The sequence below is a fragment of the Festucalex cinctus genome, chromosome 3 (assembly GCF_051991245.1).
Source record: "Festucalex cinctus isolate MCC-2025b chromosome 3, RoL_Fcin_1.0, whole genome shotgun sequence".
NCBI lineage: Eukaryota > Metazoa > Chordata > Actinopteri > Syngnathiformes > Syngnathidae > Festucalex > Festucalex cinctus.
In genome coordinates this window covers 21,667,352-21,685,415 of record NC_135413.1, presented here as the reverse complement: position 1 = coordinate 21,685,415, position 18,064 = coordinate 21,667,352, and the positions used below count along the sequence as shown (strand labels likewise).

General features: G+C 40.4%; 2 protein-coding genes across 2 annotated transcripts; both read left to right on the top strand.

Moving 5' to 3' along the window:
• Nucleotides 1–826: 826 nt before the first annotated feature.
• Nucleotides 827–11,675, top strand: panx2 (pannexin 2). The gene is made up of 6 exons (XM_077516656.1): nucleotides 827–923; nucleotides 3,158–3,784; nucleotides 6,258–7,372; nucleotides 7,510–7,645; nucleotides 8,557–8,742; nucleotides 9,844–11,675. Exons 2-6 carry the CDS (start codon nucleotides 3,556–3,558, stop codon nucleotides 10,161–10,163), a joined length of 1,986 nt encoding a protein of 661 aa, XP_077372782.1. The 5' UTR covers nucleotides 827–923; nucleotides 3,158–3,555; the 3' UTR covers nucleotides 10,164–11,675.
• Nucleotides 11,676–11,745: 70 nt separating this feature from the next.
• trabd (TraB domain containing) lies at nucleotides 11,746–17,629 on the top strand. Its single transcript, XM_077516682.1, has 10 exons — nucleotides 11,746–11,821; nucleotides 12,224–12,304; nucleotides 12,502–12,568; nucleotides 12,957–13,123; nucleotides 13,268–13,408; nucleotides 13,879–13,989; nucleotides 14,091–14,230; nucleotides 14,781–14,953; nucleotides 16,782–16,878; nucleotides 17,196–17,629. The coding sequence occupies exons 2-10, from the start codon at nucleotides 12,281–12,283 to the stop codon at nucleotides 17,365–17,367; spliced, it is 1,092 nt and encodes a 363-aa protein (XP_077372808.1). The 5' UTR covers nucleotides 11,746–11,821; nucleotides 12,224–12,280; the 3' UTR covers nucleotides 17,368–17,629.
• The last annotated feature ends 435 nt before the right edge of the window (nucleotides 17,630–18,064 follow it).

The following is an 18,064-nucleotide window of genomic DNA, read 5'->3' as shown; positions in this document are numbered from 1 at the left end:
CCTGTTCCTGCTCCTATGCCAGTCATCTTGAAAAATTAATGATCAAATTTGATTAATAATTGTATGGCAGCAATGTTATAATTTTGCTTTTGCCTTTGCAGTTAAGGTGTCAAGTCAACTATAGCAACAACAAAAACAACAATAATAATAATAATAATAATAATAATAATAATAATAATAATAATAATAATAATAATAATAATTATTATTATTATTATTATTATTATTATTATTATTATTATTATTATTATTATTATTATAATGGATTTTCAATACCAAAAACCATCATCATCATCATCATCATCATCATCATCATCATCATCATCATCATCATCATCATCATCATCACCTCATTGACAGGGTCACCCAAAACAGACCCAAACCCCATACGTGATACGAAAAATAATGTGACACTGCCATTTAATGCAATTATGAGACACAAAAGCTTAATTTTTTTATATTGTACTGTTCAGTTTACCTACTGCCTCTCTTTAGATGGTTTACCATAGCCTATTTTTTTTTTTTTTTTTTTAATGTTAGCGTAGACGCATCGGATCTGAATGTGACCACAATGAACGTGGAAAGCCGGAAATATGGGCAACCGCAAAAGGAAATTGGTCATTGTAATTTGGGAATTGATCATCAATTGGCACCACCCCTCACAATTCACTTCCTTACCAGCGCCATTAGGTCCGCCAGCTTGTTGTGTGATGAGCTACAGAATGTTAATGTGAGATGAGACAAGGAGATGGAGACTGGAGAGGAGAGTGTAGTTGACGGGAGGGGGGGTTACTGGAGGTAGGAAGGGGCGGGGGTGGATTGGGGGGTAAAGGCGGAACAAACCGGTGTGCGCGGCTACATGCTGTAAACTGCTCGCCCGCACTGCAGATTATTAACCCTGCTGAGAGATGCTTCCAGACAAGGTGGGTGAATTTGATCTATTTAACTCTTCACCCACATGTACTGACATGCACAAATTGGGCGCGATGTTTTTGTTACATTGTAGCATCATGTGTTGAGCATCTTGACAGCGCGCGCGCGGAAGCAGCTCCTCACATGCTCACAAAGGGATTACACACACTCATACACGCACACACACGCAGCTAGTTGGTGCACTTTTATGTTTTGTAGCTGCATTGCTCTATATATGCATTTATTTCACCCGGACCTGTCATGTACTGAGATGCATCTAAGCCACATCATCAGCTAATAAGGACATCATGATGTTTACCCAATTACAGTAAATGTACGTTTGGATCCACATGACCGTTGCATTTTGCCAGTGTGTTACCCTGAGTACAAGTGTCATTGCCATGTGGACTTAAAGTTCCTCTTTCCTTGCTCATAGTCGTACTCCACTGAATGAAACAATTTGCTTGTCATTTGAGTGAAGTAGTTGAACATCCAGAAGGAGGACAGAATTGAGGGATTTCCCTGTCTAAAAATGAAAAGTGTCATCCAATTGTGAGACACAATCTGTCTGAACGGGCTGGAGCCAAATGACTTGAAGACACCAGTGATTAAAATGCCATGCTGCCCCTTTAAATTGAAATTAAACAAAGTTATTACTTGGCTTCTTCAACCTCCACCTCACACAGCATTTATTAACGTGTGGGAAAAAGTTATTTTGGCAAAGTGGACGTCACCGCAGAACTATGCAGGGGAGAGTCCCAAGCTTCTCATCTCTGAGCCATTCAAGACATTTTCCATCCCTGCAAAGACAAATGGGATCGGCTTCACACGAGCTCATTTTGCATAAAAGGAGGAAAGTGAGAGGGCACGACAGGTGGACAAGGACAGGCTGCCTGCCACACAAGGCGCATGCACACAACCTTCAAGAGAGTCTGCAGCAGTTTAAAAAATGCATGAACATCATGTATGCATGAATAGACATGCTCAGAAAGAGTCAAGTCATCGCAAATGCTAAAATTCATCTCACATGTTTTGTAGAGCACATGAGCAGTAGGCGTCCAATATGGTAGCAAAGTGGTCTGACACATTATTTGTGACAATACTGTACATGTTGGAAAACCGTATTTTAGTTCTGATTTTTGGCTTGTTTTTCTTTACAGATGATTTACTGTATCCCTTTTATGTAAGCGTATTCTTATATAGTAGGGGAGACCGGGGCTAGTTGTACCTCTTTTTATACTTTTATATATTTCTTGGAATCAATACATCAAATATAAACAAAATGTATATGAGATGAAAGACAAAAGTCTTAGGTATATTTTGTCTTTATGTTCATACTTTGTGTCAGTACAGAGTTATAATCCATAAAATAAAGGGAGTGAACATGTGGCATGTTGTCCCACCAATGGCTAAGTTGTCACACACTATGGGGTAAGATGTCACACTGGATTTTGCAACTAATAAAGCAACTGTTTTTTGTTGTTGTTTTTTTTGTTATTTTTTTTTTTACAGCCGGGGAAAACGTTGATCATTGATCTTGGAAATTTACTATAGTCATTGAGCAAACTTTATCATAAAATATTATGAAATAGATTAAAGTTTTTAGGAACTGCTGGTATGCAGGTCATAGCTCTCAGCCTCAAATGGCCATTTTGTTTCCCTTAAACTGGAAATTTGAGATTAGAATTTAGATTGTATTTAAAAATAATAATAATAATAATAATAAGCATTTCGGTTCACGGATGGATGGTTCATCATGAAACTTAAACCAGTCCTGACATGTGGGCATACTTTGCATATGTGACAACAAACCCCCAAATGGCTGAGACAAGTTGCCCCAAACTACCATGTTGGCTAATACAGTACTTGCTCTAGTTCACATTTGTCAAGATCCGGTCCTCGAGGGCCAGAGTCCTGCATGTTTTCGAGGTTTCTCTACTCCAACGCACCTGATTCAATTATCAGGATAATTATCAGGCTCCTGCAGAGCTTGCTGATGAGCTTAAATATGAATCAGCTGTGTTGAAAGTAGCAAACCTCCAAAACCTGCAGGATTGCGGCCCTCGAGGACTGCAGTTTGACACCTATGCTCTAGTTCAAACCTCGCTTAAAACAGCAGTATTTCTTGTGGAGGTACTTCATGACATATTTGTGAGATGTTAGCTCTGTTATTCTGTTTTTTTTCCTGTCATTTGAAACTCGCATGAAAAGCCCATGCTTGTTTTGTTTTCTTGTTGTCTTTCAGGAAGACGGCGAGGAAGGTGTCTCTTTACCAGCTCCCTCAGGATCTCAAGGACAAATCCTAAACTAGGCCTACACTCACACAGTGTGAACTGAAGCAAGGGCTGTGGCGCTACAACAAAATGAAGAGATGTAAGCTGAAAAGGCAGAGAAAATAGTGTGCTCCTGGAAATTGACGTTAACATGGAACTGCTCTGAGAAGCAGCAAAATCACATTTTGAGATAAAGCAAGAAAGACGCAACGGGAACCGATCCTTGCCCTTCAAATGGCGACTGAGGCTCAAGTTGCCCACCGATTGTTGTGTGGGTGTGCACCAGACTGTGTTATTTAAGCCCACATGCAACAGTGCGGTCGCCCCTCGAACCAAGACGGGCTTGTAGTGTGTGTCATTTCTTTCCCAGATGCAGAACATCCTTGACCAAAACTTAGACATGGCTACAGCTCTACTAGCTGGTGAGAAACTGAAGGAGCTCATCCTGCCGGGCTCGTCGCAAGATGAAAGGGGCGGCGCGCTGGCCAGTCTAATGGTGCAGCTCAAACTGGAGCTGCCCTTTGATCGCGTTGTTACGATAGGGACGGTGATCATCCCCATCCTGCTGGTCACCCTCGTCTTCACCAGGAACTTTGCAGGTGAGCGTGTTACGAACTACTTTGCATATTTAAGGTAAACTTTGTAACAAAACATGAATTTGGATTTGGACTTCTAAGCCAGAGAGGAACATTTCATTGTGGAGCAAGACTGAATGTTATGGATAGCAGTGATGTTTTCTCACTGCTGAGTTAGGCTTCTTGAAGAAAACATGCTAGATATTATAGACTACCTTGGGTGAGTTTTTGTCGTAATGCCTTTGGGCAACATCATTTCTATTAATTTGGCTTGACATGAGGCAGCACGCACATCTGCTACACAGTCAAGAGGTTCTGCTTTCAGATCTTGGCTCAAGCATTCTTGTTTAGAGTTTATTTTCTCACCATTCTCTGGCTTCTTTCGGTTATTTCACAGTCACCCAGTGATTGGTGACCAGCGTGGTGTAATAATTACACCAATTGACCTTACCGTAAACCACGCCCGCATGACCTAGTAAACCAATCAAGACGCAAGATGTCTGTGACAACACATACGTTTTGCTGTGGACAAACAAAAGCAATCTCGCTCCCGGTAGTGCATTGCATGGTTGCTCAAATCCAAGAAAAAAAAATCAATAAAATGGTTAAACGCTGTAGTCATGGCTTGTGTAAGAGTGATAGCCGTTTCCTGATTGACTAACCGGCGTCCTGCTGTAGTCACGGCTTGTGTAAGGGAGACACGAGAGACCGTCCGGTTTATTCCCTTCCTTAATTAAACCCTCAAATTACGAAAAATGTCTGCACTCAAACTGTTGTGATCCCACACACGACCAGTCGAATCCCTCCAAAATGACCAGAAACTACTACGTCTGCAGTTTTTAGCCAAAGGCTAACGATAGCTCCGGGTAGCTAACCGTCCACATGTTTATTGACTATTTATATAAATGCCAACAGAACAAACTTTGCACACATGACCAGTTGAATGCCTCCAAACTGAGTAGAAACCACTACGTCTGCGCTAAGGTAGTGTTCTCCATTAATGTTTTTAGCCAAAGGCTAACGCTAGTTCCAGGTAGCGAACTGTCCACACGTTTGTTGACTTACTATTTACTATAAATGCCAACAAAACATTGAAAGTATGAGGTAATATAAATTCATTCTGACCTTGCTTGACAGGATTAATGTCCAAAAACTTCGGTTTTGCCGACAATCGGTCGAATGTGAGTGAGGCGACTCAGTCTTTTCATTACGATACGTATTTCCTTTTGTTTTTTTGGCAAAATTACATGTTGAGGGATTGAAGATACCCTTAACTAAAAAATTTAAAGCCCCCTTTGCTTGCTTCGAAGAGAAATATTGGCGTCCTGAAAACACCTGACCGAGAAATCACAAGGAAGATCTGACAACTTTTTCATTACAGCGCCATGGTGTTTCGCTAATCTTGCCCGAACAATGTCGGAGCCAGGTACGTGTCACGTAATGTGGGTGGGGAGCGGCGTGCCACAGTAAGGTCAATTGGCCAAAGTCAACAGGGATGGGCTTTGTAGAACAGTGATTCCTCATTTGTTGAGCCAAGGAACTAATTTCGTATTGAAAAAAATATCACGGTACACTTCCAAATGTACCTACTCAGTGTGAATATATTTGTGTATATATATGTATATATATGGCAACATGTTGGCTGAGTAGTGAGCACGTCAGTCTCCCAGTACTGAGCAAGATCGAGTCCGGGCTCCGGCCTTCCTGGGTGGAGTTTGCATGTTCTCCCCGTGCCTGCGTGGGTCTTCTCCGGGTACTTCGGTCAACTCCCACATTCCAAAGACATGCATGGCAGGTTAATTGAGCCCGCCCTCACTCGAATTGTCCCTAAGTGTGCTTGTGTGTGTGGATGATTGTTCATCTCTGTGTGCCCTGCGATTGGCTGGCAACCAGTTCAGGGTGTACCCCGCCTACTGCCCGAAGCCAGCTGGGATAGTCTCCAGCACCCCTGTGACCCTTGTGAGGAACAAGCGGTTAAGAAAATGTATGTATGTATGTATGTATGTAATGCATCACTTGCATATAGATAGATGAAAAAGCAACTGCAAGATAGATGAAAAAGAAACTGTAACAAAAACAGACAGGTGAATGGGTAGGTGATAGACAGCTGTTTTGGTGTCATCTGTTCCGCCTCCATGTTCAATACTGACATACAGTATTACTGTAACTCACATTTTGACGATGCATTGGAGGTATTTGAGAACAAGTTCAAATAAGATTACATTTTTACATGCATAAAGACAAGCACTGTGAAATATGTACCCTCTGGAGTGATGACATCTGTGACGAAATTACACTTCACACATTTAAATTACATATAGTAAAATACTCGGATTGCTTGGTGACCAGTCCAGGGTCTTGCCGAAAGTCAGCTGGGACCCTAAGAAGGACAAGTGGTATAGATGGATGGATACAGTCAAATAAAAGTAGAAATACAGTGAATCTCAGTTATTGGACACAATTTTTAAGTGTTGCTTATGTGGTTTTCTATCCTCAGAGGAATCCATATACTGTTACACACCACACAACTTCACCCGAGACCAGGCACTGTACGCAAGAGGCTACTGCTGGACGGAGCTGCGTGATGCTACACCTGGTGTGGAGTCTCACCTCTGGCCTTCACTATTTGAGCACAAGTTTCTACCTTACGCCCTTCTGGCCTTTGCCGGTATCATGTACATCCCCGCTCTGGGCTGGGAGTTTCTTGCCTCTACTCGGCTCACGTCAGAACTTAATTTCCTGCTTCAAGAGATTGATAACTGTTATCATCGAGCTGCTGAGGGCCGTGCCCCAAAGATTGAAAAGCAGATTCAATCCAAAGGACCCGGCATCACTGAGCGGGAGAGGAGAGAGATCATAGAGAATGCAGAGAAAGAGAAGAGTCCCGAGCAAAACCTCTTTGAGAAATATTTAGAAAGACGAGGCCAAAGTAACTTTTTGGCAAAGATTTACTTGGCACGCCATCTGGCTATTATCTGCCTCAGCTCAATCCCCATTTCCTACCTTAGCGCCTACTATGCCCGACAAAGACAGAATGAATTTACCTGTGCTCTTGGCGAGCTCCCGGACATCAGCAGCTATTCAGAGCTCAAGCTTCGGGTCAACTGTAAGCTGCCTGCTGTGCAGCTGCAGCGAATCATGGCTGCAGTCGATATCGCACTGCTCTGCACCATGAACCTTATTATCCTGCTTAATTTGCTGCATTTATTTGTGGTGCGAAAGTCCAACTTTGTATTTGACAAGTTGCATAAAGTGGGTATCAAGACACGACGTCGTTGGCAGAAGTCTCAGTTTTGTGACATCAACATCCTGGCCATGTTTTGTAATGAGAACAGAGACCACATTAAGTCCCTCAACAGGCTGGACTTCATCACCAATGAGAGCGACCTCATGTATGATAATGTGGTCCGGCAGCTGTTGGCTGCTCTTGCACAGTCCAACCATGATGCAACACCCACAGTGAGGGACTCTGGGATCCAAACAATAGATCCAAACATGGATCCCTCTGATCTTGGAGTGGGAGATATGCCTACGGAGCCGCTTGTCATCAAACGACCCCGCAAGAAGATTAAATGGATCCCAACCTCCAATCCTCTTCCGCAGTCTTTTAAAGTAAGTTGGGAATTGCATGGTTAATAACACTGAGAAACATTGACAGTAGTTCACAAATACTTAACAAAGCAGCGTCAACACTGCTTTAAACATTGCTATATGATGTAAATTGTGACTGTTATTTTTCTTCTGTGAAGGAACCTCTTACTCTGACACGTTTGGAAAATAACGCCAAGCCTGAAAAACCCAAACCGCTCAGACGAAAGACGGTAGCAGACAGTTTCATTGCACCACTTCTGGATAGCAAGAGCACACAGTATCCTGCAACAAAAGGTTTTTCAACTTTCTTCAAATGTTTTACATTCCTATTTTCATAAAGGGTAGTACGGTAGGGTAGTGGGTAGCAAGTATGCGTTACAGTTGAGAAGTTCTGGGTTTAATTCACAGCTTGGGCTCACCTGTGTGGAGGTTGCATGTTCTCCTTGTGCTTGTCTTGTGAATACTCTTGCTTCCACCCATATTCCAAAAACATTCATGCTATGCTCATTCAAGTCTCCAGGTTTTCCAAAGGTGTGAATGTGAGTGTTTGTCTATATGTGCCTTGTGTTTGACTGCGGATTGGTCCAAGGTGTACTCCACCTCCTTCCCAAAGCATCTAGGCTCACCTGTGACCCTAAGGAGGAAAAGTGTTATAGAAAATGGATACATGGATATTTTCATACAAATTAAAAATTTGGAGTGTAGAGTCCAACGGCAGGCAGTGGTTTTCAGACCTAGACCTTCACTCAACACCACATTTGCTTCCCCCTCAGCACCAACATAAATTTCAATCATCTGAAATTCTGTTTGGTGAAAATGCTGAGTGGCTAGTAATACATTAGCGGAACAGAAACCATGAGCCACAGTGTCTGGTGACAAAAACAAACAGTCAAAGTGTTTAGCGTCCATTACATCTGTCTATTTAACTCCATTACATCGGTCAATTCCAAATCTCGTCACAACAGTATAACAGTTCAGATTACAACCTCAGCTCCTGTCCTATATCCTTACTTTGGGCTCGGAGTTCCCTTCTCTATGCATCCCACTCTGAGATTAGTTTCCTACTTCAAGAGATTAAAAGGGCTTCTGAGAGTGAATCACATCAGCCTAGTTTATCTATAGAACAGAAGGAGAAAGATCATTGAAATGCGCTATCCCTGAGTACAACGTTTTAAGATCTTATCAATGTCTTCATGTCCTTGTAGATTTGAGTGGGATTGAGAAAAAGCACACTCGCAACTTCTCCCTGGATGTTCACCCATACATGCTGACCATTCGTAAACCAAAAGTGGAGATCACGAACACAGACCCTCTTCCCTCAGAGCACAACATGGATACTGTATACCTTGAAGGCACGCACACTATTGTTCATGTTTCTAGTGCAATTACAGGTAAGATTCTTCAAGTCACTTTCTTCAGATAACAGAATATACTATATCCGCAGCGTAGCTATAATTTCAGGATGTGAAAAGTAAGACTCTTAAACCCGCACTCTCATGACAGGCCTGGACAACTTTTGTTTGCAAACGCTAGGACAGTACAATTACAAGAAGTTTGATGTACTAGTCAACATAGAAGTAATTAATAGGGATTGTCATTTACGTGTAACACAGGCAGTTGGTAGGGTTGTAACGATGTCCAAACATCACGATACGATATTATCACGCTATTGTGGGGAGGTTGATGATATAAAGGTCACAATATTGTACAAAAAAAAAGAAGCTCATACAAAAAAAATAAATAAATAAATAAATAAATAAGTGCTTTGTACATAACGCATATGCATATAAACGACCTACAATCTTTAATATCATTTGGCATTTACTTGCTCATGCACACATTGATTTCCTCCACATATTGACTCAGCTCACAAGCATATACGTTCCCCTTCATCTAATCATTAGCGTGGATTTTAAACATAGAACGGCCAAAACATGAAAATTAAAATTAAACTGCACTAAAAAACTATCCACCAGAGGGTGCGAGAACTGCATAAATGGAGCTCAACCTGGCCTGCTTTCAATATCATGACATGATGACGACGATATATTGTGACAGTTTTAATATTGCGATATCACGATATGTCGTTATCGTTACATTCCTAGCAGTTAGTGAATTTGACTCTCAACTAGTGAGACGGTGTCTGTAGGTGTTTGAAACCCAGGTGTAGCTGGACAGCACAGGAATGTTACAATTATGAAAGCAGTATAGAAAATGTATCTGACATTAATTTACCTGCTGTCGTGGGATTAATCCCCACTCAGTGTCCCATTTACAAATACCCTGTGTGAAGTCTCCCATTGGTACTAAGTCATTTGAGATGGCCTTTGATCAATACCATTTACAGGATAAGGGTTGTAAAAATGTTCACTACAGTACAATAATGAATTTGGTTACTATTGTACAAACAATAAATTGCTGGTCAACATTTTTTTTTAGATTTGAGAGCGGAGTTCTTTTATGCTTAACACTATATTGCATATGTTTTCCAGAGAACAAGGTTTGCTCTCCAGAATCTACCACGACTGCCTTTTCAACGGTGACCCTGCCTACTAGCACATACGTAAATGGTGGTAGCCCCAACCCACCATCGAGTGAGGATCCCCTCAGTCCCAAACCCTCTCCCCCTCCCATGGAGCCCATCACACAGGTGGAGAATCTTGAGGCTCAGCCACCAACACTCACCAGAGCCCCTACACACCAGCTGCTGAGTCTTCATCATACTCTCTTTGAGGAAGAAGAGGATGAGGAAAACCGGAGAGACAGGCTGGCAGGGAGACCCGGGGAACTCATTGCTGCAGGGGAATGTTAAAGGAAGAGATGGATTTCCTTCATGATTCAGTTCTAGTCAACACTGTTCTCGGCACACATGACCACTACGTCTATCATGTCTTCTCTCATGAAGTCACACACTTTTTTTTTTTTTATGCTGGCTCATTTGAGTGTGGTAGTACTGTACTATAGAACTGACTTTGAGACAAGTTGTTGTATATGGCGATATTAAGCAGTCTTACTATAAGAACCGATGTCGCATTCATATCTCAGGATGACTGTGTACAATTCATCACCCACTAATGAAACCAGCAGTGATCAAATTCAACAGGGTGCTACAGAGCAGGGGTGAAACAGAATGATTGGATGAATGACTATAAAGGGTGAGTGATTTTTCTTAAAACACATGCAGTGTGTGCAAAGGAGACTGCATTGTGTCTTTAAAAAAATGTTAAATTCATATATCGCTTTTTCCCTTTACAACGATAGCCAAGTAGACAGGTAGTTCACGCAATACAATCTTCGATCTGCAGAAGTAAATATGCAAAAGATCACAATATATTTGTGGCAATAATGTCTGCGCTTACCACATCATTTGTTACAGTAGGTTATACCTTAACCATGCATAGGCACTGTATTAGATGATGATGTGCTTGTGAATTGTGAAGCTGTAAAGTGCATCATGGCTTTGTCACTGACATTTCTTCACAAGTAAGGATTGCTTTTGAACACTTGAGTATATTTGCACGGCATAAATGATAGATCATGTATTGAGGGACAGCAAACGAGCCAATTGCACAACACATGATTTTCAGAGGAACTTAATATGTGAAGTTATTGATGCAACACGTCCTCAGAAGTTGGGTTTTGTGGGTGTATTTCAAATGAATTACTGAAACGGTGGATGTAGATCAGATGGGTCACTGGTACATTTGTTTGCTTCCTCCAGGCAGGACTGATATGAAACGGGGGAAAATAGAAACTCATAGTGTACTGTACATGTCTTCTAAATTTGTTTCTTCGATGCAACCTTTTTCACATCACTCACCCACCATATCACCACCAAGACCAAGGAATAGAGAGGAAAGGGACAGAAAAGAATAATGAAAGTTTCACTTGTAATTTGTAGTATAGTAAAGTACCAGTACGCCTACATTAGCACTTTACATCAATTACAACGAGGAAAACTAAACAAACAAACAAACAAACAAACAAATAAATAAATAAATAAATAAATAAAAGCCTCACAGAATACACGTTTATCATAAGAACGGGAGTATGACATATGACATCTATTATTGGAGACAAAGTCTTACGTTTAGCTCATTAAAACTTATGTGAAGTGAGTCAGTTTTGTCAATAACATCGGATAATACGAATCGAAAAGCACTTTAATTAACAAGACCTGTCGCACGAATTTCAAAAGTTCAAGAGTTCAAAAGCCTCACGCTGCCATGTGTACAATTTACGTTAGGACTGTGGTACGGAATTAATTATACGGCAGGTGTTAACGCTAGTGTCTGTGGATAAATAATCATATTGGTAACTGTAAATTTCTAGGAATGAAAATAAATTAAAATCATTGAATACGAGTCGCATATTGGTGATCCATAAATAACTACATTGCCCATAATGCATTGCGCACGACAAAACAGGCACTGCTACGAAAGTGGTGGCAACTGACGCCTGATTTGTTCAGTAAGTGAATTTTGTATAGCAAATGTGTCTTCTAGTAATAATGATTGTATTGGTAATGTCTTTTTTAAAATACTCGTCCATTATCGTATAATAACTTAACATTTTGAACTTGCTAGCACACCAGCTGTTGTTAGCGTCAGTATGAGTATCACCATTCTTCTACTGAAACCGAGATTATGCTCGAGTGTTTAGCTAGCTTACTGCATTAGTTCCTTCTGCTATCTTCGCGTTTTGAGCTGATGATGTCCTTAGCGTGACCGCCATTACTTCAGTAAATTACCTTTTGGTAATATTGCGAAAGAACCCAAAGGCTGTTCGCTGTGTACACACGTCAACGTTGCTGTAACGCGACGTCAGCAGGCAGACTTGACTCACACTCCTGACACATCTCAACTTTTACAGTTTGCTGTTAAATTTAATTTTGCTGGCTTGTCACGGGCAGCCTGGAGAGTTTCGAGTATGGACCAAGACACCAATTCTGAGGTTTGTGTACATGTGTGTGTTTTTATATGCCACATGCTAACATTATGCATCATAAAGTGTTAACCATTTAAAACGGAACTATTATACTAATCGTGTTTGATTATTTTCTTAAAAGCCACGCGCACGCACGCACACTTGCTGTCAAACTGGAAAGACCTGTGACTATCTAGATTTAATCTTTCTCCTAATTGTCACAGGACGAGTCTATAGGACCACCGGAGGATCCTTCAGAAGAGGCACTACCACCTCGTCCTCCAGGACTTTGTAAGATTTGACTTTTTAACCTCCCTTACAAATTTGTCGTCTGTTGGTCTGAACCAGAAAATATAAAAAGCTGATTGATTGTCCACTGAGGTTGAAAAAACAAGCCAATTTTGACGAAACAAACGATTAGCATGTTCAGCTTCGGAATCTGTTTGCAAATCTTAGCTGGAGGACATTTTATAAGGTGTGGACTGTAGAGATACATTTAATTGTACATTTTATTTCAAGGTTATTTTAGCATCCCGAAGGTTTGACTGAAAATGGTATTTATTCATCATCCAAAAGTCCACTTGAGGATTTAATGAGGGTAGTGAAAAAATCAAAAATGAACATCATCATATGATGAGACATTCAAGCTTTCTGTTAACTGTCAGTCATCTTTTTCCAGCTGACAGTGAAGCAATGGAACTACTTTGGCAATATAGAGCCCAGCGTCGCCAGTCATCACCTGAACTACCAGAGACGGTGACACGTCTCATTTCCCCTGATGGCAGCCTTCTGTACTTAGTGGGCACTGCCCACTTTAGTGACAGCAGCAAAAGAGATGTGGCTTCGGTGAGCCTGTTTCACTTTGAGAATTTGCAAGCCATCATTTTCCCTGATTTGTGTACTGTATTAATTTCCTGTGTCAGTAACCATTTATATTCTTTTTTTTTGTTCTGTCTGTATTGTTTCTTGCTCTTTTGTACACTACTGCAGACGATCCGTGCTGTGCAACCAGATGTGGTTGTGGTGGAGTTGTGCCAGTACAGGGTATCCATGCTGAAGATGGATGAGAACACATTGCTGAGGGAAGCCAAAGAGATCAACATTGAAAAAGTCCAGCAGGCTATCAAACAGGTGAGCAAAAGATAATCCATAACGCTTATAGGCCATTTTCCCACAAGTTGTATAGTTTTATTCAATGACAACACAAATTTGTAAATACAAAACGTGCCTTTTCTTATTTTCATGTCACGTTTTTGCAATTTACAGCTGTTTGGCAAGAAAAGAACACGCAAAAATATGCATTCCTTGATGTCAGAGTGCTCGTCTAGGCAGAATTCTTTGGCAGTTAGGACTGTTGCCTTCGTATGATTTTTGTATTAATTATATAGCAATTACAATTCCCAAGCCACATCAGGGTTTAGCGTTATAAAAACAAAGAACACAATGATAAATGTGTACTGCATACACTAATCAAGGTACAGTACTAGTACAAATGCAGTATTCACACACATGCAATGCAATTTCTGCAAAAACAGCTTTTGCAAATGTGCTGTCAGCTGAAGAAGGCATATCACTTGAGTTTGTTCCTCTGGGTTTGTCAGAATGGTGTGATGTCTGGCCTGATGCAGATTCTCCTGCTCAAAGTTTCCGCTCACATCACCGAGCAGCTCGGCATGGCTCCTGGTGGGGAGTTCAGGGAAGCCTTCAAAGAGGTGAAAAGATTGTCACTATACCACACGAAACAGTTTTGATTTTGATCCCCCTGGTAATGCATCTTGTGTTTTTTTTTCCCCCTTCTTCTAAATAAACACAGGCTCGGCGTGTGCCATTCTGTAAGTTTCATCTTGGAGACAGGCCCATCCCTGTGACCTTCAAGAGGGCAATTGCTGCTCTCAGCCTGTGGCAGAAGGCCCGTCTCGCCTGGGGTCTTTGCTTCCTTTCTGACCCAATCAGGTGCATTGCACACTGTTCACTTTTTAAAATTTAGAAATAATAGAGAGAGATGCAAGATTTCGTCGTCGTTGATTTGGTGTTATATCACATACATAAAAGTACTTGTGCATTTCCCCCTTAACTAGTTACTTTTTCAACACATAGTTTAAAGCAATGCACCGTTTATTAAAACCAATCAACTTTTGCGTGAAATGGTTAACAATTCTTCCCTGAATGTAACGTGACATATTGCAACACATAGATCACATAGCTCTGAATGAAGAATGAAGCGTAGTTAGGTTTTGCATAGTACGATAATACTTTTTTAGGGGCCTTATATAGTATACTTCTTGAAGCTATTTTAGTTGAAGATTGTAAGCGCAGTTTAAATGTGTGCAGAAACAATTTTTGAAAGGTTGTAGGGATTTTATCAAGCCCATCTTATTACTTCCAGTTCCTCATTTTTTTGGAACTGAATGCTACAAGAACCACAAAACTGTACATGTTCAAGAAAACTATCGTTAGTATGTGACACTGAACTCATCATGCTGCACATGGTGCCACATTTCAGCAAAGAGGATGTCGAGAAATGTAAACAGAAGGACCTGCTGGAACAGACCATGTCGGAGATGATTGGAGAATTTCCAGCTCTTCACCAGACTATCGTGGCTGAGAGAGACATCTACCTCACGCACACACTGCGTCAGGCTGCATGCTGTGTGGAGGCTCCCCCTAATGCCCAGAGTAGGTGTTACACTGTGTAATGAGCATGACTGTGTAGAAAGCCCATGCAGTGTGTACTTACAAAAGTACCTTGAAGCCCAGTGCATTTTGAAGTGTGGCTCAATGTGGAGTGGACGGAAATCTGAAATTTTTTACTCCAGTTGCACGAATTCTTGACCTCTATCTTCTTCTTCTTCTTCTTCTTCTTCTTCTTATTCTTCTTCTTATTCTTCTTCTTCTTCTTATTCTTCTTCTTATTCTTCTTCTTCTTCTTATTCTTCTTCTTATTCTTCTTCTTCTTCTTCTTCTTCTTCTTCTTCTTCTTATTATTATTATTATTATTATTATTATTATTATTATTATTATTATTATTTGTATTTTATTTTTTTTTAATTAAACTATTGCTTTGGAAGCTTTAATGATTTATGACAGCACACTTACTGTTTTAACACTTTTTTTTTTTTTTTTTAAATGTTGAAAGTGACAAACTGACCAAAACCCAAATATTAACCTCAACCATCCAGGGAGTGCACCATCTGCTGGGAACACGTGGTACTGCATCCATCCTACTAATTTCTATGTGAAGGACGTCTTTTGAACCCAATGGCCCAGAGTCAGACACTTAGAACCAACATTGTCTCTCCCTTTCTCAATGCCCCAGAAGACACTGGATGTGTTTCTGTGGCTCAACGACTAAGAACGGACATCAAAACCGTTTCGACCACTTCCGTCAAACTGTTTAGTTAGCGCTACCCCGACTGACTGGTTGAATATTTGTTATTTTGATACTCCATAAAGTGTTAAAAAAATAAAACAATAAATGTGACGTCATGAGACACCACATCATTAAATACGTGGTTTGCCTTAAATGGCAAAACATGATTTATGTGATTCTAAATTTCTTTATTTTAGCATTAATTCAGTTATATTGTACAACATAAGTAACTTAACATACTACCCAATGTGATTTGGACTGACTGCATTAACCAGAACAATCATTTATGAGAATCAGCCATCTTTGTTGTTTACATTTTCCTCGAATGCTTTGAGGTCGGAACTGGGAGAATCCAGGTGGGATATCTCCAACTTCCCACCATTCTCAAATGCAGCATTAAAATCCATGTGGGTGGAGTCAAACGTTGATGTCCACCCCATGTTGAGCCATGCCTCGAAGTGCACTGCAGCCAGGGCTACTCGTGATGTCATGTTAATGGCTTTATCCTGTCAGTGGTTGCTATGCAATAGTTATATTGGATGTAAAAGTGTGTGTATGTGTACTGAATGAGTGAGAGCTAGCGGGGGACATTTGGTGGCGCCTGGTTTATCTGCCCTGTTACAGTGTCTCTAATACAGATGAAACGTAAATGTAAATCTCACTCGTTACAAAGCTCACATGGCCCCATGGAGAAACTCACTCATGCTCACACTTGCCATGCAAACACTTTATTGATTATGTAATAAATAATAATAATAATAATAAATCATACTTCATATTTTTCAGTTCGGTTATGATGTAATGCGATGTTATGATGTATGATGTTTCACACTGTTTTACAGTGAATGGTGAATCGTTTTTATTTTTATTTTTTTTTATCCAGCACTGTTGTGCAAGGTCTATGTAAAGCCACACTTTATTTTTCCAAAATGAAGAGTTGTTTCCTTTGTTTTAGTTTGCATCTATCGTCTCAGAAATATTTCATCATCAAATTACATCTCTTTGATTGGACTAAAATACTTAAATAACATTTATTGATGAGACTTAAGTAACAATAGTATTCCAATATCATTCATTTATTATTCAGTAATGTGTCCTCTATGTATAATGACATCATACCGTACGCTCTTGTAGAAGTGCCTGCTGTTGTGGTGGGAGTTGTCGGAATGGGTCATGTGCCTGGCATTGAAAGAAACTGGGATAAACATCTCAACATCAATGAAATTATGAGGTATGTTTACTTTTTCATATTTACTGTTACATTTACTTAAGTGACTTTTTGGATTAATTGTACTAGTAGTTTTAATGTAACAAACATATTACTTACTCCAGTGTATTTGTCAAAAATAAATTATACCCATATTATTGCATTACATTCCACTAGCTTGCACAATGCATTTTTGTGTGGCAGCGAGACATCTGTCTCTCATTGCAGAAACTACAGAAGACACGACATGTGACTCTTATTCAATTCTGGCCTCACATTTCAATCTGTTTACCTTTTAGAATATGAGAAAAATTTACTGTATTTCTCCTCTTCTGTTGCAGTGTTGCGCCCCCGTCTCAGTTTGGCTGGGTTTTGCACACTGTAGTTAAAGGTGTTATGATGGGCATGCTGGGGTGCGTCTGCTACCGTGCTGGACGGACTTTAGTTGGAGCCCTGTTGTCTTCATCTGCTGTCCAATCAGTTATGGACAATCTACGACTATCTCCTGCTTGACCTCACAGGTCAGCTGAAAGCCATCACTGACTGACACAACAGTTGCTTCATGAAAACAGTGCATCTTTTCCTAGTGGCCTTAAAAGGAGGTGCAAAAGGCTGAAAGGAAGGTTTGCTCAGCCAACAAGGACCCTCAGGGTCAGATGTGGTGCCCCAACGGACATTGTACGGCCTTACAGCCAAAGAAACCAACCTACACACGATTGCTTTGGAATTTTGTGGAAAGGCTTTTAAGGTTAAAAAATATACTGTGATTGCAATGCTTCAAAGTTTATTCCTTTCAAAAGCAAAGAAAATTTCATTTTATTATTAGTCAAATCTTCAGCCAAATGCCCCAGCAAAATTTCCACAAGATCTTCTCCTCTTCTTTCCTTTCTCCATTCTTGTGCCAGTTTTTGGTTGGCAATCATTTTATATACTGGTACATTAACAAAAAATACAATGGGGAAAAACACCTGACGCTTATACCAAATAATATAATGCTACCATAAATGTTTTTTTGTTTTTGCAGCTTTTTACTTTACATTTTAAACAGTATTGGTACAGTGAGTTGCGTGATTAAATTCTTACCAACTCGACATTGGCATGTATTTGGAGACTTAAGTTGGCATAACAAAATTTTCCATGTTCACAGTCTTGCCTCTGCTAACAAGTGCCTCTCAATGCATCAGCAAGTGTATATGCATTTTTGACATAG